The 22619-nt window shown below is 40.2% G+C and overlaps 1 protein-coding gene across 2 annotated transcripts in view; it reads left to right on the forward strand.

Moving 5' to 3' along the window:
* The window catches only part of GLG1 (golgi glycoprotein 1), a gene marked incomplete at its 5' end in the record, with an annotated part of 149908 nt that overhangs the window by 108330 nt on the left and 18959 nt on the right, over positions 1-22619 (forward strand). For both annotated transcript variants that reach the window (XM_082863213.1, XM_082863214.1), the window contains 12 exons: positions 736-919; positions 3234-3448; positions 7231-7352; positions 8852-8953; positions 10924-11077; positions 12867-13004; positions 15208-15294; positions 18021-18083; positions 18852-18965; positions 19803-19891; positions 20855-20972; positions 22160-22252. In XM_082863213.1, the coding sequence (XP_082719339.1) occupies positions 736-919; positions 3234-3448; positions 7231-7352; positions 8852-8953; positions 10924-11077; positions 12867-13004; positions 15208-15294; positions 18021-18083; positions 18852-18965; positions 19803-19891; positions 20855-20972; positions 22160-22252 (1479 nt within the window). The remainder of the gene's footprint in view (positions 1-735; positions 920-3233; positions 3449-7230; positions 7353-8851; positions 8954-10923; positions 11078-12866; positions 13005-15207; positions 15295-18020; positions 18084-18851; positions 18966-19802; positions 19892-20854; positions 20973-22159; positions 22253-22619) is intronic.

The following is a 22619-nucleotide window of genomic DNA, read 5'->3' on the forward strand; positions in this document are numbered from 1 at the left end:
TGGGACGCCAATGGGGAATCAATTTGGGGAGTAAAATCAGAGAATTTTATGTCAGAATTACACTGAAGCCATCCCTATGTACTCAAGAAGTTTAGACTAACCAAACCAATATGCTTCATAGATAATTAGCAATTTAATTTTTCAGCAACTGAGTCATTAAGCTTTCTCATTACTGTTAGTTCTTTGTCCCTGCATGAATGCAAGAATCTTTCATGACTTTTGAAAGTCGTTATTTTTGGCTTTGCTATCCTGTCACTTACTTTCCTGTGCAGCTGAAGAAATGTTTTTCATTTCACTTCCTTATATCATTTAGTATTGAATAATTATATTTAAAAAGTATAGTAGAATGGAGCTTCCAGAGTGTTATGTCAGTTGCCACTTTCATTCTGGTGAAATTTACTTTAGGGTTATTGTTGAAGAGGAAAAGAATACTTTGTCAAGTTAATGTATTAGAATCTACCAAATATTTATGTATTTTGGACAGTTGCTATTGTTGCAACAATCAGCAATTCACCATAGAATTCCAGGCTTTCCTGCTCATACACCCCTACTTCTTGCTACACTAGTTCAGCACACTTGTGCTCAATTTTAACCAAACCTAAACATAGACATTTTGGTAACTACTGCAGTTGTTTACTGTACTCGGCCATGAGCCTCTGCTTGTCTTAGAGGTACATGTGAACGGCTCAGCCTCCTGAGCGGTCTCACAGCTCCCTTGGTGCCCTCTTTTCTCAGTGTCGAGAAGCACTAACAACCCGCCAAAAGCTGATTGCCCAGGATTATAAAGTCAGTTATTCATTGGCCAAATCCTGTAAGAGTGACTTGAAGAAATACCGGTGCAACGTGGAAAACCTTCCTCGGTCCCGGGAAGCCAGGCTCTCCTACCTTCTGATGTGTCTGGAGTCAGCTGTGCATAGAGGTAAGAGTTAATTTCTTTTTATCCTTTTCGCTCCTTTTTGGATCGTCTCCTGCTATGTGGGCTCTTTTGAGTACACTTGTACCTTGTGACTCAGGAGCCTTTCTTTGTAAGCAAAACTCTAGGCTGAAGGCTTGGTATCCCTAAGTCTTATTGAAGCCTCTTCCTCTTAACTCAACAGCCCTAAATTTTGTTTTTCTTTACATCCCAGCCTTTTTAAAGTAAGGTATATTTCTCAAATCCAATTTAAAATTTTTAAAATGCATGTCACACAGCAATTTTAGGAGAGTCAGGGAAGCGTAATGATTTAGCATATGAGCTTTGGGTCAGAGAGACGTGACTTCAAATGATGGCTCTATCACCATACTAACTGCCTGGGGACCATTATTTATGTTTCTTAATCTCTCCAAACCTCATTTTTCTTATCTATAAAACAAAAATATATTACCTGTGTTGAGGAGTTCTTGTGAGGATCGAATGAGGTTTTTTGGTATAGCACGTAACATACGGTAAGTGATAAGTACTGTTATTATTCTAACAGTGTTGATATAAAGAAATTAAGCAGTGAAAGAAGGAAGGATTACCTTATAAGGTCAGACTCGGGGTCTGTTCAGTCCAAAAGTCAATCCCTGATAAAGGAACTAAGAAGGATGTATAAAAGGTCAGGGTCATTCAGAAAGAACATTTCTTAACATGGACTATAGGATGTAAAAATGAAATTTCTAGCTGTCGAATGAATGATGCTAGGACAATTGCCTAGTGATTAAAAAGTTAAGTGGAAAAAGATCAGTTGTTAAATAAAACTCAGAACTTTTTGTTGAATTTTTTTCTCATATCTGGGTAGTGAAAGACTCCTAAGCTTAAAAGCAATGGAATAGCAACCAGAGACCATGCATGTTTGGTATTCATGCAAACGAAGGACATTTTGGAGGAAATTGGAGAATTTTGATTATGGTCTGGGTGTTTGATGAAATTTTCTTGAAACGTAAAGGTGGAGATTGTTGACTACTAAAAGCATATTATAAAGCAGAATGCAAAACATCTAATTTTGGTATTTAAAAAATAGAGAGTTTATCTCCTTAAACTGCAAATTAACAGGAAATACAAAAAGACTCAGCAAATAAATGGTCAAAGGATATGAACAGATAATTCATAGAAGTTATACAGATTTTTAATACTAAAAAGTCTGACCATGTGAGTGTTAGTAGGATGTGAAAGAACTGGAACTACACTATTGATGGGTATTTTAAATTTCTACTTCGGAAAATAGTTGGCCAGTTTCTTAAGAAGTTCCTCATACATCTAACTTATGACCCAGCTGTGTAAATCCTAGGTTACCCAAGATATATGAAAGCATATATCCATATATACTCTTGTGTATGAATGCTCATAACAGCATATTTGTAATAGCCCAAAACTGCAAATAACCCAAATGTTCATCAGCAGTTTAAGGGATAAACGAATTGTAGTATAGCCACATAATGGAATCATATTACTTAGCAGTAAAAAGCAACGCACTGTTGATTTGTGGCTGAATCTCAAAAAATCTGAAAGAAGTCAGACAAAAAAAAAAAGAATCCATAGCATATCATTCCATTTATATGAACTTTATTTACATAAACTTCTGAAAACTGCAAACTAGTAAAATAATGTGTAGTCACAGAAAGCAGATCATTGGTTGACTGGGCATGGGGTAGGTGGGTAGAGAGGAAAGGAAGGGAGGGATTCTAAACGAACATGTGGAAGCTTTTGGAGTTGATGGTCATATGTTCGATATCTTGATTGTGGTGATGGTTTCATTGATGCGTACATATGTCAGACTTATCCAATTGTATGTTTTAAAAGCGTAGTTTATTATATGTCAGTTATACCTCAGCAAAGCTGTTTTTTTTTGGTTAAATTTCATAAGTTTTCCCAGATGGCATTGACAGCTCAAAGAAGAGTTGGGGAGCTGTAGTGAGTATTTGAAGTGAAGATTTTTCCACACGCTTAAAGGGTGTAAGCCAGTAGGGATTTTCCTGGCTTTGATTTTTACCCCAGTAGTTATCTTATTGATAAGACTTCTGTTGGCAAAACATACGCATTACTAGTTCAGTAGTATAAAATTCTGTATAAGGCAGAACACTGACAGGATAAACCCTAGTCTTTGGAGTATTAAACTCATTTTATGCTGATAAAGCTTTTGCTAAGTTCTCTGCTTTTCAGTCTAGATAATAGTATGACTGGCATATTCTAGGAAAAACTTGTACGTTTAATATGTGGTAATATCCAATCCTGTAGCTCACCGTCCATAATGTTGTGACTTAAATCCTAACAGGGCGGCAAGTGAGCAGTGAGTGCCAGGGCGAGATGTTAGATTACCGCCGCATGTTGATGGAAGACTTTTCTTTGAGCCCTGAGATCATCCTGAGCTGTCGGGGGGAGATTGAACACCACTGTTCTGGATTGCATCGAAAAGGGCGAACCCTGCATTGTCTGATGAAAGTAGTTCGGGGGGAGAAAGGGAACCTTGGAATGAACTGCCAGCAAGCGGTAAGGACAGATTTTCCACTGCCGTTGTTAATGTTACAGTTTATCAGCCGAGGAGCCTCTTCCTGACGCTGTCCCAGCTCATTTATCTGGATCATTTGTGACATCACAGTGAACCTTAGTTATTAAGAACTAGACACAAAATACTGTTTCTTCAGGCATATCAGAGTAAAAACGTGGAATTTGCTGCAGAGCAGAAGTTTGAGCTCATAATAAATAAAAAGAGCTATACAGTAAACTTAAAGAAATAGATTAAATGCATTGTTTACTGGAGTGTTTAAAGAAGAGATATCTGGCTAGATTGTATTTACTAAGGCAAACCGGGTTCTGGTAAATCAGAAAAGGTCTTCCAGCAAAAGAGAATGTGCCTCTCCCACCACTTTTGATTGAGTTGAGGCTGAAAGAGAGCTGAAATGAATTGAAACTTTCTAAGATTCTCTTCGTGTTACTGATATGCAGCATGGCATGAATTCCTGGCCTGAAGGATCAAGAAAACATGTCGTTTTCAAAATCCCACCATCTTTTCTTGTTCAACAAGGGCAGCTGTGCATGGGAGGGTCTGTCTTTCTCTACCGCCAAACTCTACAGTCAGTTCTGTAAACATAGTTGGAAAAAATTAGTGTGCTTTGCTTGAGAAGATAAAGTTGTTCTTGATTCAAGGTTTATAAACAGTTGAGTAACTATAGATCAGGTACATATTATAATTTAACAAAGTATTATAATAGATACAGTGCATCTGTTTCATTACCATTATCCATGTTTATTGCTTTTTACCGAATAAGAGTCTTTGAGAAATTTACAATACGAAATGTAACAGTGGCATCCTATACAATGAATTCTGTGGTTTCCTATACCTTCCTTTAGGAAGCACAGAAGATAGAGTTTAGCCTTATACTCTAAATTAGAAGGTTGAGATTCTCTCCTAAGTGAAACTTCAGAAAACTGCAATTCATTAGTCTCTTCTTTTTGTTGTTGGCATTTTTTATTAAAAACAGAATATTAATTGAATTTGATTTTCCTGCTAATCAGGTAAAATCATAATTTTACAGTCTGAAACACAAAATTTCCATAGAATTTTGACGTGGAGTAAAATTTCATCTTAGCTTCTATTACTCACCCTGACCCAGAGTGGACAGTAACTTACACATCCCATAGTGGGGAAAATAGACAAATGTCGCCTCTTATCCAGAATACCAAGCCTAGCTAGAAGGAAGGCTTCTGGATGTAGTTCCTCAGGAGCAGTCTTTGCTGGTGATTGTCCTGGGAAACTTCTGTGACAATGTGTGTGCCTGGGCCCCAGACCAAGAACGAATCAAGACATTTCATCCTTAATGCAGCATGCAAAGGGGAGGGTGGTGGTCAGGACTAAACTTATATTTTTCCTGAGGCTACACTTTGTACTAAGGTGTACAGAAAAAAGAAATTAGTTTGATTTTATTTGGAAGCATCTAGTTTACCTCCAGGGCTTTTTGAAATTTAGCTTGTTGAGAGAGAAATAAATAGCACCCACCTCATGCTTTGTGCCCAAAAGAAAAGTGCTTCCAAAGCTAGAGGTTAGCCTCAAAAGGTAAAATACGTGGCTCTGACCACATTAAGTTTGGCTAAGTGGGCAAGAAACACTTCATTTTGTTTTTTATGGACCTGTGGTCTTTAGCCTTTGCTCACAAAAATTGAAGATAGGTGATCCAAAGGGAGAAAGTTTTCCTTAGTCATCTACTTCATTATCCATCCTCAGTCACATGGAGGAATGTTTTGTAATAATTTGCTTTTCAAAGTTTCTTTCCTTGATACAGTAGACTTCCATATTGGTCTGTGGTTGACCATTAATTTTCCCTTGTTCTCTGCTTGGTGGTGCTTTGATTTAGTGATCTCTCAGTAAATAGTAAAGCAAATAAATAGTGAAGCATAAGAATAATTATTATCTTAATGAGTATATACTCTTCCAAATACACTGTGATCATGAACTTAAATTCTTTTCAGTTATGGCTGAACAAATCTGGGCCCAGTCCCACCTAGGCTGAGGAGACTGCTGTCTATTCTCTAGACTAATTTTTTGGAAGCATTTTCTCACGTTTTCCTAAGCAATCAGGGCAGGAATAGATGTATCATCATGTAATATTTCACGTACGTAGTGTTTATTTCCCACACCGCTGTCACTGGATTCCAGAGTAGCAGTGATCCCTTGAGCCTTTGACCTCCTAGAGTCTGTAGGGCATTCACTGTCTTCTTTTAGAACCTGCAGTCTGGTACATGCACGGAGAATTCTCAAAGTTTGCCTGTCAATCATGGATATTTAACTAAGTTCTTAGAGAAACTTCCAGACTCCCATGATGCTTATAATGTCCCTCAGAAAAAGAAGTAAATATTTTGGTCTTTGTCAGCAAATTAAAATTGGTAGTCATTTGACAGTAGTAGTAATCTTCCTACTAACTAACCACTGCATTTTGAAGCTTCTCCAAATTGCACCAAGAATTGGTATAAATAAGTTCCATCCCAGAATATTAGATATCTTTCATACTTCTCTCATCTTGATTGTTGACTTCTTTTAGGAGAGACAAAATTGGGTTTTTCTTTTGATCTTTGTTCTCTGATCAAGTGTGTGATGGGGTCAGTGCTTTCATATGAGCCTCTATAGGATTGTAGGTCAAATGTATGAGGATCAGACAAGGCTCCTACAGAGGCTAAATCAGTGACACAAAAAGGGCTCCAATTCTTTAACTTGGAACAAAAGGAACCCCAACCAGAAGCACCGTAGTTTTCAGATTTGCTTTGTGTTATTTAAGATCCCCACCCCAAACACCATCTGCTACCCATCTGTAGTAATAATGATCTTTTACATCTGTAAAATGCTTTGCAGCTTACACAACCTTCTATATATTGTTCTTCCTTATAATTCTTTGCAGTTAAAGAAACTGGAACTTAGAGGTTAATCAACTTGCCTTTGTTCTCAAAGCTAGTATCTGGCAGAGACAGAACTATTAATGGAACTCAGGTTTTCTCATCCTTAATTTAGAGCTTTTTCATCTGTGCCCTGACTGCTTTCTCCTCAGACAGGAAAAAAGAATCTGAGGCACATCTTATCATGCTTTCACTTTATTCTATGACAGAGTGTGGACCAAGCAAAAGTAAATGTTAAAGAATATATCCTCATTTTCAACTGCATAGTGACAAGTATTTTTCTGTATTACTTGTAATGAACAAGCTCTGGTTCATCTCTTGGTTATATAAAAATTAGTTGAGGAAAAATAGGAAATTATAAGTAATATTCTTGTTTTTTGTAATTGGTATTTCTTGCAACTGAAATCTCACATTTCTTTTTAATAAAGCAGAGTATACTTGTTTTATGCCATTGTCTTTGCAGCAAAATTCAAATTCTAGATTTTTAAGACCAAATTAGGTCTCTAACTGGAAATGTCTTCTGTTTACTCTTCTCCACTCAACTCTGCCTTGGCACTGAGCGTCAGATTTAGTAATTTGATTAACAGATGTGAGGAAAGAGGCAGCTTTTATATTGTAAGGTCCTCTTGTTTTGCACACATCCAGGGATGGTTCAGACAGGTAGGCAAGCTATACCTACAATGAGTTAAACAGAAAAACTTGCAAAGTAGAGGAACTAGTTGGAAAGTATTTGACAAGAGCCGTTGAGCTCAGCCAGTGACAATTGTAGTACCTTGTTAAGAGTACATTGTGATATACCAGACTGAGAACTGATTGAAGACATGACGTTGCTCATCCTAGATGTATAAGTGACTTTCTTTCTTCCTTCTTAATTTTTCTTAATCCAGCTTCAAACACTGATTCAGGAGACTGACCCTGGTGCAGATTACCGCATTGATAGAGCTTTGAATGAAGCTTGTGAATCTGTAATACAGACAGCCTGCAAACACATAAGATCCGGAGACCCAATGTAGGTTATCTTACTTGTGGTATTGTATTGTATTTGGCAGTGCAGCATGGGGACTATATCCCCAAATGACTTTCAGACGGTTTAGCAACTTAACTGAAATTTTGTTAAGCAGGAACACATACCAGCTTTTGTTAAAACTAGTATTGGGATGGAGACTTGGGCTCTGCCTCATCCATGATGTAGAGAACCTGGACCCAGCATTGTGATGATGTGTGTTGACAGTGACTGAGCATATACAGCCCTAGACATTAGGTCACTGAATAATCCTACTTAATGGGCAAATAAAAATCAGAGAGAAAAACTCACAGGATAAAATGAAACATGCTTTGGCTCTATACTTTTCATCCTATGTGTATATTATCTCATATGCATTGGCAACTTGATAATTATTAGAGAGTAATTAATTATAATTGAAATAAAGCACAAAATGTGGTGGTTGGAGGGGGTAATCATGGACAAAATGAACTCTGAAGTTATATCCAAGATCTAGGAAAGCTGTAAAATGCTGTAATAAAGCATTTGAGTCTCATGTATTGGTTTTTTTCCATATGATGTGCAAACAGCTCTTAAAACCAGGTTGCAAGTAAGAACAGGTTTTCCATTCTGCAAAAATCTTTATAGCCTGCAGCTGACCGTACCCAACTGTGTGAAACAAATGCAGTCCATGTTTCTCATCATTCTCCTGTGCATATACTCCAGATGTTCATGCTGTGGTAGGAGGTTAAAAAAAAGATCTTCTTCCTTGAAGCTCTTTGTATGGTTGGTGGAGGTAGACAAACACTCTTAAGACTGATTAAGACTATTTACCAATATGAAAATAACTGGGTCAACTATTAAGGGGGCAGGGGAGAGGGAGGAAGGAGGGAACTGCTACAGATGAAATAGATTTGAGATACTGTCAGTTAAATGCAGGTTATGGACCTTTTCTGGGTCCTGTTTTGAACAAACGTGAAAAGGCATGAGATAATTGGAAAAATTTGAAAGCTGACAGGATATTTCATGATATTAAGGATTTTTAGATTTACTTCTTTGGTGGATAATGGTATTATGTTTTCATATTATAGAGAAACATGCTGAAGTATAATATTTACAAATGAAATGATAGGGTATCTGGGATTTATTTCAAAATATTAGCAAGGACGGTATAGGGTTAAAACAAACTTTGTCTTAAAGCTATGGGAAGGGAAGATGGATATTATATGATTCTCTACTTTTGTATGGTTGGAAGTTTCTCATAATAAACAGTTAAATATAAAGCAGCTGCACACAGCTCTTGTGTAAGCAGAGTCCTAAGTGCGAAGTGGCTCTAAAGTTGATAGAAGGCATAAGCACTGTTAGGTTGAGTTAATTTGAGTGATTCTCAGGAAAGTAAGTCCCTGATTGCCCTAGGAAACTAGCTAAATGGCTTTTTCTACAGACCAAGCAATACTGGTGTGAGAGTTCTGAATCCATTGTCAGAACTTTCTCTAGTTACAACTTCACCCCTGTTTTATGCCCAGGATCCTCTCGTGCCTGATGGAACATTTATACACAGAAAAAATGGTGGAAGATTGTGAACACCGTCTCTTAGAGCTGCAATATTTCATCTCCCGTGATTGGAAGTGAGTATTTTGTTTTGTTTGGTTTGGGGGTTTTTCTGGCCACGCAGCATGTGAGATCCTAGTTCCCTGACCAGGGATCGAACCTGTGCCCCCTGCATTGGAAGCACAGAGTCTTAAGCCCTGGAAGTGAGTATTTTGAAGCCATAGTAAGGTAAGCCTCAGCCTGTTCTCCTGTGTAGTCACTATCCCTTGTATTTTTAAAAAATAATCAGTAGTAATTTGTTTTTGTTAAGTTGTGGGACAGCTGACACTCTGATCTCCAGAAAAATCTCTTTCTTGCTTTCAGAACAGTATCTAAAAGCAGAGACAGCCCCTGCAGGTCTATTCCCAAGTCTCCCCATTAACTACTACATTGAAAGTCAGGGTCCAGTGTTTCTGATACCACAAACGTCTATCTAGAAAGAACTTGGGCAGCGGTGGGGCAGCAGAAGCATCTTCAGATATGTCTCTTATAGTGATTTTTATTTTTATTGATTTGTCCTGGGTATGGGAGTTTGCTTTATTTCTTTTACTATTCAAAGTTATTGAATTTATTCTGTCTTAAGAAGCTCTTCTCGGTAAATGACAACTTGATTCTCTTCTCATCCTGGTGGCCAGAAAAAAGGGAGGAGGTAGATGAAATAGAAGTATATCTCTTATAGTCAGAATAACTGTTTATTGGCTGCAATCCCTCCCTCTTTCCATGTCTTATTTTCTCTTCCCACCTCCAGACCAGGCTGTTCCTCCTGCCTCCCAAGTTCAGCTGCTTCCTGATTGTTTTAAGCCACTGTACTTTGGTCATTAATTATTTTTCTGGTGATTAATATATGTTTTACCCCCATACTTTACTGGAAAGAGATTACTTGAAGACTCAGTGTGTCTATTTCTGTTTCCTCAAGTTAACTCTTGAAAGGACTTCAGAAACTTGGGTGGGAATTTCCCTGTGCTTACTCTAGCTATCTAAACCGAAATAACAGAGTGTTTACTGAGTTTATTACCTTAAAAAAGTATGTTTTTTCCTCTTCTGTAATTCCTTCATCCATGATCAAAGGATGCTTTCCAATCTTTAAAGCTACTTAAATATTAGCCTTTTTCCTCCCATTAAGTAGCCCTCCCCCAAGGTTGATAGTATAATATAGACAGAGTGAAGCATCCATTGGTCTGATTTGGAGAGGCAGCAGGCTCATCACCTAATCCACTGTCTCCAGAGTCAAAGTTAAATGTCAAGTTTTTTTAATTGATAAGCATGTTCAGGTAAACTAAAAATATAACTGCCTTACCTTGCATGGGAAAAAGAACTGGAACAGTTTTACTAGAAAAGAACTTGAGGAGGAGACGGTTTATGTTGTCCTTTCCTGATCTTAATGAACCTAGTATATCAGGTAAGATTGACTTTTACTCACAGAAAAAGTACTGAGTAAAAGTTGTGAATTGCCTGGTGATTGCTACAACCCTTGTCTCATTTCAGCTAGGGCATGTTAATGCTGAGTCTATTATTGTAATGTTGTGTGCCTTACATTGGGAAGATACCATCTTTTTTTTTTTTTTTTTGCACTACGCGGGCCTCTCACTGTTGTGGCCTCTCCCGTCGCGGAGCACAGGCTCCGGATGCGCAGGCTCAGCGGCCATGGCTCACGGGCCCAGCCGCTCCGCGGCATGTGGGATCTTCCCGGACCGGGGCACGAACCCGTGTCCCCTGTGTCGGCAGGCGGACTCTCAACCACTGTGCCACCAGGGAAGCCCGCGAAGATACCATCTTTGAGGCAGAACTTAAATCTTCTATATTAAGGATTAACAAACTTCTACAGATTAACCACTGTGTGTTCATGAAGAACAAAATTCAGGAATGTACTTGTGCTCACCTGCCGTCTCCATTCCCCTAGAAGTGATTGTCAACGGGTACACAAACAAGCACCTTGCAGAAACCCTTAGCATGTCTTGGGAGGAAAGGTATAGTAAGAGTGGTTATCTCTCAACTCTTAACCTTATAGGCTGGACCCCGTCTTATACCGCAAATGCCAGGGAGATGCATCTCGTCTTTGCCACACCCACGGTTGGAATGAAACCAGTGAACTTATGCCTCCTGGAGCTGTGTTCTCATGCTTATACCGACATGCCTACCGCACTGAGGAACAGGGCAGGAGGGTATGCGCTCAATATTGACTTCATTTCTTCCTGTCGTCATTTAATTCATTTGCTGTGAATTGTTGTGATTCCTATCATCCTAGGAAAACTTTGTTAGCATATCTGGCGAGGAGGGGTTGCTGCACTACTAGAAGCTTCTTCAGTGAGCGTACATAGAATTGTTCTACCAGCTTCCTTCCATCTGATTTTATGTTTTTAACAAAATGAGGGGACATTTCCAGTTTTTCTTAAAATTACCAAAATCTAAATCACAAGTAGACAAATGCCGCTACCCTAACTGTATTTAGCGTTAAAGATCCATTAGAAGCTCTTAGCCAAGGTGTAAATGGTTTTTAGGCTTCTGCCCTTGGCAGCAGAGCCCATAGTGCGTGTATTGGTGAGGCCCCTCAGACAGCACACGCGTTGGAGCTACACCCTCCACGCCCCACTCTCTTGGTATTTGTCTGCCTTGAGTACTGCCTCTTGTTGGGATGTTCGTGTCTGCTTGGCTCTCAGGTGACATTTGTTGCCTTCTGGTCCCGTACTGACATGCTGCTTGCTCTCCAGGGTGGCCTTTTTAAGCCTTCTGAGATACTCTATTGCATTTCAGCCCTGCATTTGTTACAGAAAATATAGATGGTATTATTTCACAGGCATGTTTGCAAATACCCCTTCTGAGCTTAATGCAAAAGTCTGACTGTTTAGGATTCAGAATGAGGAGACTCAGACAGAAAGAAATGTCATACTTTAGTTACTGCAGTATTAACCCAGTTTTTATATTGCTACGTAAGAAAATATGGAAATTTGTTGTTACTTTTTTCTTCGTATAATGAGCCTGTCATTAATCACAGGAGCTCCTAAATCCTAGCGTCTTGGTAGTCACTATAGTAGGAGGTTCCTTGTCTTTGTAAATAAAGAAAGAGTTGGAATCTGGTATGCTGTCCTTTTAAAAAATAGGCTTCTTTTAAAAATCGAGGTTAAAGTCACATAACATAAAGTTAATCATTTTAGAAGGAAGAATTCAGTGGCATTTAGTACATTCACAAAGTTGTACAACCACCACCTCTGTCTACTTCCAAAATATTTCCATGTCTCTGAAAGGAAACTCCTATGCCGATTAAGCAGTTACTCTCTATGCCCACCGTACCTCCCTCCAGATGTGTTGGCTCTTTTAGGAGGAGAGGCTGACTGTACCTGTCAATGACAGCTTTCTCACAACTCTCCCCAAAATATTAGTTTTAATATGTTTGACCCTCTGCTTAATTCTCATTAACTTATCTAGAAGAGTCGGGTTCTGACCTGAAGTAACTCTCACCTGCTTGTTCCGAGTTTAGGTAAATTTGAACTCAGTTCTCCTCACCCAAGTGTTTATTCTCTCTTGAATCAGACCCAGTATTCCACTCTACATTCATAGAGTAGTGGCAAATTAATTTTCCTGAACAAAAACCTCTCTACCTCATCTGAACAAATCCAGTTCATTTTTTAATTGAAGTATAGTTGACTTACAATATTATATTAGTTTCAGGTGTACAACATAGTGATTCAGTCCTAATTCACTTTTATCAGGATACTCTGAGAAAAGAATATTGTTTCATACAGTATATATATTAGAAAATGCCTAATGTATTTATAATCACATTCCTAGAGATAAAGATGTTTAGAATTTTTATTCTGGAAGAGATTCGAGGCTTAAAGTTTGGTTCAAATAACTGTCAACTTATTTGTTGTTTTCCTGACAATGGATTTGTTCTATCTGGTGTCTTTTGGTTTTGGTACCTTTGAAGTATTTTGCTTATTATTTCTCATGTAGCTCTCACGGGAATGCCGAGCTGAAGTCCAGAGGATCCTACACCAGCGTGCCATGGACGTTAAGCTGGATCCTGCCCTTCAGGATAAGTGCCTGATTGATCTGGGGAAATGGTGCAGTGAAAAAACAGAGACTGGACAGGTAGGTGACAAAGCTACCTATTTATGGTGCAGTAATAATAACGATGTTCATGATGAACATTTTATGTCGACTACAAACACCGTAAAATCCATCTCCATCAGCTTCACAGGTGTGTGATTTGTTATATTAGTCACTGTTCTTCCTATAAGAAATCCTGAGGAAAATGTTCTCTTTGGTCTCTGTAACTGTACTTTTCCTAAGCAGTTAGTTTGTTTGAATGTTATGGTTATTATGGTTTGTAATTGATTGTTTTCCCTCTTTGTGCTGCCTCTTAAAAAGCCTCGAGCCAAAGATATGGCGTGCCTCTAGCAGGTGTATTAGATTTTGTGGTAGGCATTTTGTGTACTAACTTACTACTGGCTTCATTCCACTTTCCTTAACATATTTTCTTTTTCCTTTCCCTTTTTTACTCATTTTTAATTGATTTTATCTTGCCCTTCTTTTTTTTTCTTTTCTCATTTTTGTAAGCTACATTAGGTCCTTTTGAGGGAAGGCAGAGTATAAATATATACATCGATATGTGAACACTGATATGCATGAATAGTACGCTTGCCCTATGACAGTCCTAGAAGAGATGTAGAAATGGAATTATTTTTTCCATTTAGTAATTGATACACTTGAGGCTCAGAGAAATGAAGGGTATTGACTTAACTTACCTTGAGCTCAGGTCTAATCCTAGCCAGGCATTTGTTTCATTTTATTATAACCTCTCCGTACAGGAAAGTGTAGAAAAGGAGCAGCCCCAAGAATTAATGTGCATGCTATAAATGGTTTCTTAGGATTTTATGCCTAGTTAAAAAAAAAAAAAAAAGATACGTTGTTGCATTCTGGCAAATTAGGTGGGAAGGGATCTTGTCTTTTAGATCAAGGCAGAGGAACCATGCAGTGAGGAATAGCTACTTATTTAAAGGCCCATTAATACTAGAAGGAGGCATGAACGGTTCCATTTGTACCACTCCAAACACCCTCTGGGATTAAACTAATGAAAGTCACATGTGCAGGAATTGGACATTTTTTAAAAGCAACATGATGCCTACTCAGATCTGTTGGGCCTGGGAATATCATTTTCAGCAGTCTGTTTCCTGGGCCTGCTACAGTTCTGTCGAGTTTATTGTTAGGAAATGCCATATAGTTTAGCTTGCTGTTGCCTCTGTCTAATGAAACAAGGGATATAGTCATATGGAATCCCATGAAACAGTTTCCTTTCATACGCCCTGTAAAGTAACAGTGAGAAAGCTGCACTACATTACAGCCCATCCCTGTGAAGCTAAACTTAGGAAAGGAGTCCATGAGTGGAATGTTTCCCTTAGCTATTTATCTCCTCCCAAAAGTTGTATGCATTTTCCTTTAGGGTCCCCACCCCCCCACTCCCTTTCTGGCTCTTGTATAATTCCCACAATCCTTCTCCTCGCTTCCCATTCTAATTCTGAAACAGAGATTCTTGCAGAATAGTCAGTAAGTTAAACTTGATCCTTTAACAGAGCCCTTTGCTGAGAAATAGCTGTTCATGTTCTTTGGGAAAGTAAGCTAATGTAAAACTTAAAACCTCTAAGTCCCTAAAAGGAATAGCAATAGACTGATGTTACAAGGTAACTCCAGCTCAGTTTCCAAAGCCCAGGTAAGATAGCTTTTAGATACTCAAACCCTAGTGTGCTCACTTGTTTTACAGTTACCCTCAGAGGATCCTTTTATGTGGGTTAGGGTTAGAATCCCAGATTTGATTTGCAGGAGCTATCAGCTCTCTACTGTGTTTCAGACCCTGAAACTGGGTCCCAACTTACTTGCCCACGAAGAGTCGTAGAACGTGCCGTGTCTTTCACTGTGAATATTTTGTCCAATGATAATTATCAAAATGCAGATTAGCAAGGTGTTGACGGAATGGAGTAAAGGCCTGATAAGACTTTTAGACTCTGAGGACACCTGAACATTGATTCTTGTTGGATTTATCAGTTTGGCCTTCTGGAGGATTTGCATGGCTGTTGTACCCCCTTGACCCTCTTAACCACCCTGATACATCAAATAATCATCTTTTCAAAAATCCCAGTTTGGGGACTCAAATAAAGCTCTAGCATTCTGTTCAGTGAAGTTGTTTAAAAGAAAAGAAAAGCAAGACCACTGAAAAGGAAGTGGACACTGGTGTCTCATCTACCCTTGACTATTTATATAACTGACAGGTGCTAAGAGAGTGCCTTTTCATTTGCAGGAGCTTGAATGCCTCCAGGATCATCTTGATGACTTGGCTGTAGAGTGCAGAGATATAGTCGGCAACCTCACCGAGTTAGAATCCGAGGTAAGCAGTTTGCAGCTCATGGAAGGAGAGTGCCCTGTCAGCAGCCTTTCTTTTCTTCTTAGTTCTTTTGTTTCAAGACTCTTGAGAGTTCAGATTCCCTGTAGAACAAAAGAAACCTTGTCAGATTCTCTGTTTGCTTTTTAAAGATGAATATCATGATGCTTCTTGAACCCCTTTCCTCATTTCTGTAGCTAAACACTGCATTTAGCCCTTCGGTTTTCTTCATAAATTAGAATTATCACAGTGACAAGACCAATCTTTTTTCCCCCTTTAAAAAAAGATAACAGCTATACTTCAAATCCCTTAATCACATTCAAGAAGAGTCCAAGCATTCCTATTCTGTCATCCTTAGCTCTTTCAGTTAGGTCATTTGGTAATATCTTTTTGTTTTGTTTTTTTAACTTATTTATTTATTTATTTTTGGCTGCATTGAGTCTTCTTTGCTGCATGTGGGCTTTCTCTAGTTGAGGCAAGCAGGGGCTACTCTTGGTTGTGTCGCGCAGGCTTCACATTGTGGTGGCTTCTCTTGTTGTGGAGCCACGGGCTCTAGGCGTGCGGGCTCAGTAGTTGTGGCACACGGGCTTAGTTGCTCCACGGCATGTGGGATCTTCCCCGACCATGGATCGAATCTGTGTTCCCCCCCATTGGCAGGCGGATTCTTAACCACTGTGCCACCAGGGAAGTCCCCATTTGGTAATGTTTGTGTGTCCACTGAAATAAAATAAAAGCCTGAGATTTGCAGTTAAACATGGAAGATTGAATATTATTCCATGTTTATCCCTGTTCCATCCTAAAACTCACTAAACTACAAAAAATGAGATTAAAAAGAAACCTCATAAACATAGGCATACTATTTGAAATATAGAGAGTATTGGGGGGGATGGCAGTTAAAATGTGAAAATTGCCTTGTAGGGCCAGAAATCAGGGAAACAGTGAATGGCTATTTTTTTTTTATGTAAGCCTTTTAGAACTATTTAAGTTGTCAAAATTGGCAATACATAAAATTACATTCCTTAGGGTCTTTATTTTCTTTCTGTTTTTCAAAAATGCATTGCCTTCTTTTATCTTGTGTCATCTCCTGTCTCATTCTCATTGTCCTTGTGGGCTGATGAGGATGTTCTGGGGTGTGTAACTCTTTTTTTTTTTTTTTTTTTTTGTGGTGCGCGGGCCTCTCACTGTCGTGGCCTCTCCCACCGCGGAGCACAGGCTCCGGACGCGCAGGCCCAGCGGCCGTGGCTCACGGGCCCAGCCACTCCGTGGCATGTGGGATCTTCCTGGGCCCGGGCACAAACCCGTGTCCCCCGCATCGGCAGGCGGCCTCTCAACCACTGCGCCACCAGGGAAGCCCCTGTGGTGTGTAACTCTTTAAAGGAAGATGTTATGTCAGCAGCTAATGCACAGCAGTTACTCTGCTTGAAGGCAGTTAGCGTGTGTTCCCGAGAGGTAGTAGTTTGTCATCTGGTTCGAGGACAGAATGATAGATGTCAGTTACTCCTGTTTTCATTTTGAACTGCTTAGCTTTGGAGAAAAATTCCAAAGGCTTTACATACTCTAATATTATTTTTATTTTTTATTTTATTTTTTATTGGGGTAGAGTTGTTTATACTCTAATATTATTTTTGAATGTTTTTTTCTACCCACAGTTCTTACTTCTGTCTTCTCTCTTGCTCAAGCACGAGGGGAATCTGCCTCTAGAAAACTTGCCTTTCAAAGTATAATGAAGGAGCGTTAGAGGAGTAGCGTAGAACTGCTGTTCTGTCTGTGCTGGGGCTATCTAACCGAAATACTGGAATAGTTTCCAAATGTACATATTGGACTATTTACCAATCAGATGATACTGATTCAGAGAAAGAAACTGCTCCTCCCCCACCCCTGGCTCTTTCTAAAGCAGAATTACTGATATTTTAGCTGGAGAGGGTGTGGAGAAAAGGGAACCCTTTTGCACTGTTGGTGGGAATGTAAATTGATACAGCCACTATGGAGGTTCCTTAAAAAACTAAAAATAGAACTACCATACGACCCAGCAATCCCACCACTGGGCATATACCCTGAGAAAACCATAATTCAAAAAGAGTCATGTACCAAAATGTTCATTGCGGCTCTATTTACAATAGCCAGGACATGGAAGCAACCTAAGTGTCCATCGACAGATGAATGGATAAAGAAGATGTGGCACATGTATACAATGGAATATTACTGAGCCATAAAAAGAAATGAAATTGAGTTACTTGTAGTGAGGTGGTTGGACCTAGAGTCTGTCATACAGAGTGAAATAAGTCAGAAAGAGAAAAACAAATACCGTATGCTAACACATATATATAGAATCTAAGGGGAAAAAAAAGGGTCACGAAGAACCTAGGGGCAAGACGGGAATAAAGACACAGACCTACTAGAGAATGGACTTGAGGATATGGGGGGGGGAAGGGTAAGCTGTGACAAAGTGAGAGAGTGGCATGGATATATATACACTACCAAATGTAAAATAGATAGCTAGTGGGAAGCAGCCGCATAGCACAGGGAGATCAGCTCAGTGCTTTGTGACCACCTAGAGGGGTGGGATAGGGAGGGTGGGAGGGAGGGAGACGCAAGAGGGAAGAGATACGGGAACATGTGTATATGTATAACTGATTCACTTTGTTATAAAGCAGAAACTAACACACCATTGTAAAGCAATTATACTCCAATAAAGATGTTAAAAGAATTACTGATCTTTTAATCTTCTGCAGGACATTCAAATAGAAGCCTTGCTGATGAGAGCCTGCGAGCCCATAATTCAGAACTTTTGCCACGTAAGTGTTGTCTAGAGGAACAAGGGTTAGAAACAGAACCAGTTTCACTGGGGCTCTGGCCCCCACGTGTATTGAACTCATCTCTGTCTTCAGCTCACATTGCCCCTAAGTGATAACCAACTTTCACCAGTTAAAGTTGAAAATGTAAACATCAAGAGGGGCCACCATCCTGGGAAACTATTTGCTTACCCCTCATAGGTAACCAGATCGTTGGTTAACAGCACTTGCTGAGATGCCGTCTGTAAGGAAAGAGGGGAGGGGGAAGCCCCATTTGTAGGGCTGAATTGCTTCTGATACGTACAGCCGGGATTTGTTAACAATAATGTGGCTTCCCCTTCCAGCTCTTTCCTTGTACCTGATGTTAAGGGAATTCCGTTACTTTATTACTTTTAGTCACTTACTGAACTACCTAAATTGTGGGAGTGAAGCACACCCAGTAACCCTAAGGATCTGACAATCAGCAGACAATGTTAGATGTTATCCCTAAAGCCAGCTGCCGGCATCATATAAGGAGAAGAGTTAAGAGACCTGCATAGTACATGTTCTTGTTGGAGCTTCACGCAGGGAGGGCAACTTGCTGCGTAAATTTTATTCCCCTAAGTGTTGATCCTTCGTAATGTCTCAGACTTACTTTGACATAATTTGTGATGTGTCTTATTTGTAAAGGCTCTAGAATCCATCTCGTTTGCATTTTTTGTATGGGCTGGGGTGCAGGCTTTGTTCATTAATAGTTACAAATGAAGGGTAAATGTGCACTGCCTTCCCCAGGATGTAGCAGATAACCAGATAGACTCTGGAGACTTGATGGAGTGTCTGATACAGAACAAACACCAGAAGGATATGAATGAGAAGTGCGCCATTGGAGTCACCCACTTCCAGCTGGTCAGTAACACCTGGCACATCCTTCTCGTCTTGACTGCTTGGATGGTTACTGAATCCCTTCCTCTTTCAGAACATCAGAGCACCTCTTCTGTGAAAAATCATTTTTTCCAAATATCTGTTCAGTGCAGCAGCCCAAATGTATATCAGTACACTAGAATCTAAGCTTTTTTTTTCTTTTAAATCATACTACCCAGGTCTGGCATTTGAATAAGAAGGTTAAACCATAGTCTTCATAGTTACCACATGTCTAAAGGAAGTATTTCTGATAAAGCAAGCACTTCCTTCCTAGAAGGGTGAAATCCAGTCATCTATGTAAAATTGACCTCTTCTTGGGGCACCTAGCCTCCCTGACTGCCATCCCCAAATGGTACTGAGGGCCTCTGGACTGTGGGCACTGGGAGACAGGGGAGAACAGACAAACCCTGCCCTTGTTGACTTGTTTACATTCTTGTGAAAGAAAGATGCAAAAGTACATGTACAAATATATAGTTTCAGGTGAGCCTGTGAGGAAAAATAAAGCAGTGTAAGGCCTGCAGGGTGATGGAGAAAAAGGGACTTGAGAAGGAGGTGTTTGAATAGAACCGTCAAGAAAAGTGAGGGAGCAAACCATGGGAAGATCTGGGGGAAGAGTCACAGCCTGTGTGTGACTGGAAGCTGGTGTACGCAGAGCAAAAGATGCCGTGGGCAGCTTAGCAGGTCATGAAGTCTGAAGAGACAGAGTTGTGCAGGCCTGAAAAGCTAGCTGCTGCAAACAGTATATGAATACACTTACACCCAGCGCTGCTGATTAGACCTCGTCACAGAGCTTCTGATTTTCTTTTTCATCATCTTTTTTAGGTGCAGATGAAGGATTTTAGGTTCTCTTACAAGTTTAAAATGGCCTGCAAGGAGGACGTGTTGAAACTTTGTCCCAACATAAAGAAGAAGTATGTAGCTTTTAATTGATTCGTTCTGCTTCCCTAAAGTCCCTCTTAGCTACTGAATGAGTATCCAGGATGTCAGATGGCCTGCTGCTCTCTGACAGGATTAGCCCTGCAGGCCTCCTACACCCTCCTTTGGTAGTATGGCCAAACACTTGGATTGTCTAGACATATCCTCTTTATAGCAGCCTGGAGCCACACCTGGTGGTAGTAGTTCTGATATGGAGAGCCTGTGTCCTAAAGGAGCATTTTTAATTTTTCCAGGTTCAGGCTATCTAACTGATGAAGCATATACAGATTGTGTACTTAGAGGAACACGTTGCAGTGTGAATAAGACATTAACTGATTTCCTCCGAACTCATTCCATTGTGTCATCTCTTCAGGGAAGCAGCAGAGGCTTTCCCTGAGTTAGAGATGTAGTAAAGAAACAAAAGCTGTATTCATTTAAGAATTAGGTGTTAATGAGGAGAGTGATGAGCTTTTATAGCATGGCGGCCCAGATTCTTCCATGCTGCTCTTTGCAAAGGTGCATTGCTAGAACACAGTTCCCCGCATAGAAACCAAGTTCCCATGTTTGCTTAGATTTCTGTACTTTTCAGGAATGATTTTCTCAGTATATCAAAGACACTGTCCAGAGTTAAGAGTAGAGTAGCATTCCTCTCTGGTCACATGTTTTCATCAAAACAAGTGTTAAACTGTCCTTGCACACATGTTCCCTCTCTGGCCTCCCCGCCAGCCAGGAATGTTGTCAGCATTTGAGCTGTGGCCCAACTTTTATGACATATACAGACAAATTGCTGCTTTTAGCTCTCTGAAAACACAGTGAGACTTACAGGAAAGGCATTCAAAAACATGGTAAAGGGGTTCCTGGGTTCTGGGGGGATGGTGTGGCCCCTGCCCCAGCCCAGTTCTCAGCCATCTGCCTTTGTGTGGCTCCAGCCAGTCTCAGGCCTCTTCTTTCCTTGGCAGGGTGGACGTGGTGATCTGCCTAAGCACCACCGTGCGCAACGACACTCTCCAGGAAGCCAAGGAACACAGGGTGTCCCTGAAGTGCCGCAAGCAGCTGCGGGTGGAGGAGCTGGAGATGGTAACGCTGCAGAGCACAACCTCTGGTCCAGAAACCACAGGGCAGGGCTTAGAGAGTTAGGTGAAGGGTGAGGGCAAACTGAAAGATTTCAGCCACAAGCGTGATGGTTAAGACTTGGAGCTGCGTGCTAAAATTTTACCATAGCACAGCTTCTTGTTTCCCTTTTTTTCAATGATAAAGTATTTTTTACCACACATAACTGGAAGTCCAGCTGTAAGACAGGCTGTAAGCATGTGATGTAGTCATTGCATCAGTAATGTCCTCGAGGATCGAGGGTCTCTCCCTCTCTAGTCTGCTGCCTTGGACACCAGCTTCATTGTTAAGGCTGGTTTCCCTCATGGCCGCACAATGGCTGCCTGCAACACCTGGGCCACCTGTTGCAATATTCATCTCCAGCAGGAAAATAGAAACAAGAGAAAACTGCCCCCAGCATGAAATAAAGGTCCTTCTCCTCAATTTGATTGTATCAGTTTGAGATCTGTGCCCCGTCCCCCATCAGGGGATGCACTCACTGATGAGCTTACTGATAATCAAGGGGAGGTGGATGTTGGGAAGCCACCCACAGTGTGCACTGTGAGGGGACACTACTGTTCACTTTACTTTTGAGGATAAGCCTAAGCCACATAAGACGGCTAAAAATATATTTTAATATGTTTTGTACACCACAAACTAGTAATGGACACCAGGTATTATTAATATCCCCAAAGTTGCAGTACGAGATTTTCACATACAGTGGTAGTGATTCTGTGGTAATTATGTTTAAGTGGAACTGGCCTAAACATACTTCTATAATAGGAACGTTGGGTCCTCAGATTTGAACCTGGCTCTTTCAGTAACATGATAATAATAATAAAAGTAGAGTCCTACATCTGTATAATGGTTTTAGCTTTCAAAGTGGTTTCCACATCATACTATCTTATTTCATCGCACAGCAGTCCTGTGAAGGGGTCAGAGTAGATGGTAGCATTTCATTTTGCAAACAAAGGCCAAGGCCTTGTAGCTAGGTAGTGGCAGAACTGAAACTCAATCCTACTTCTCCATTTACTGCAGTGACCACACTGCTGCCACTTAGCTGTGTAGAAGTTATGGCCACCAGACAAAACCAATCAACAAATAAATATGTAGAACATTTGATCTCTCCAGCTTAGAGTAAGCTCACTTTTCCATGCCGGTTCCCCCTCATACAGACAGAGGACATCCGTCTGGAACCAGATCTGTATGAAGCCTGCAAGAGTGACATCAAGAACCACTGTTCCACTGTGCAATATGGCAATGCTCAGGTAACTTTTTGTTTTTATTTTTTAATTGTGAAGGTAACGTGAAGGAACCTTTTTAATAATTAATTCTGTGCTGGTGAGATAGGCCCCATCACATCCTATCCAGCCTGATCATCCCTTCTTAAGGTACGCCAGGCTGCTTTTCCCAAACAGACTACTTTTGCTCACCTTCATTCCTCTTTGTCACCTATTCATTCTCTTCCCTCTTTCAGGTTACCTTGTCCTCCTCCACCTTGTCTGCCTAGTAAACTCCTAATTATCCTTCAAATGCCTCCTCCTCTCTATAGCTTTCCCAACACTCTGCACCTCCAAAATTAATTATTCCCTCATATGATCCCATTGCACAGAAGTTCTTAACTAGAGGTCACGT

Source organism: Leucopleurus acutus (assembly GCF_964270905.1).
Source record: "Leucopleurus acutus genome assembly, chromosome: 20".
In the NCBI taxonomy this organism is placed as follows: Eukaryota; Metazoa; Chordata; class Mammalia; order Artiodactyla; family Delphinidae; genus Leucopleurus; species Leucopleurus acutus.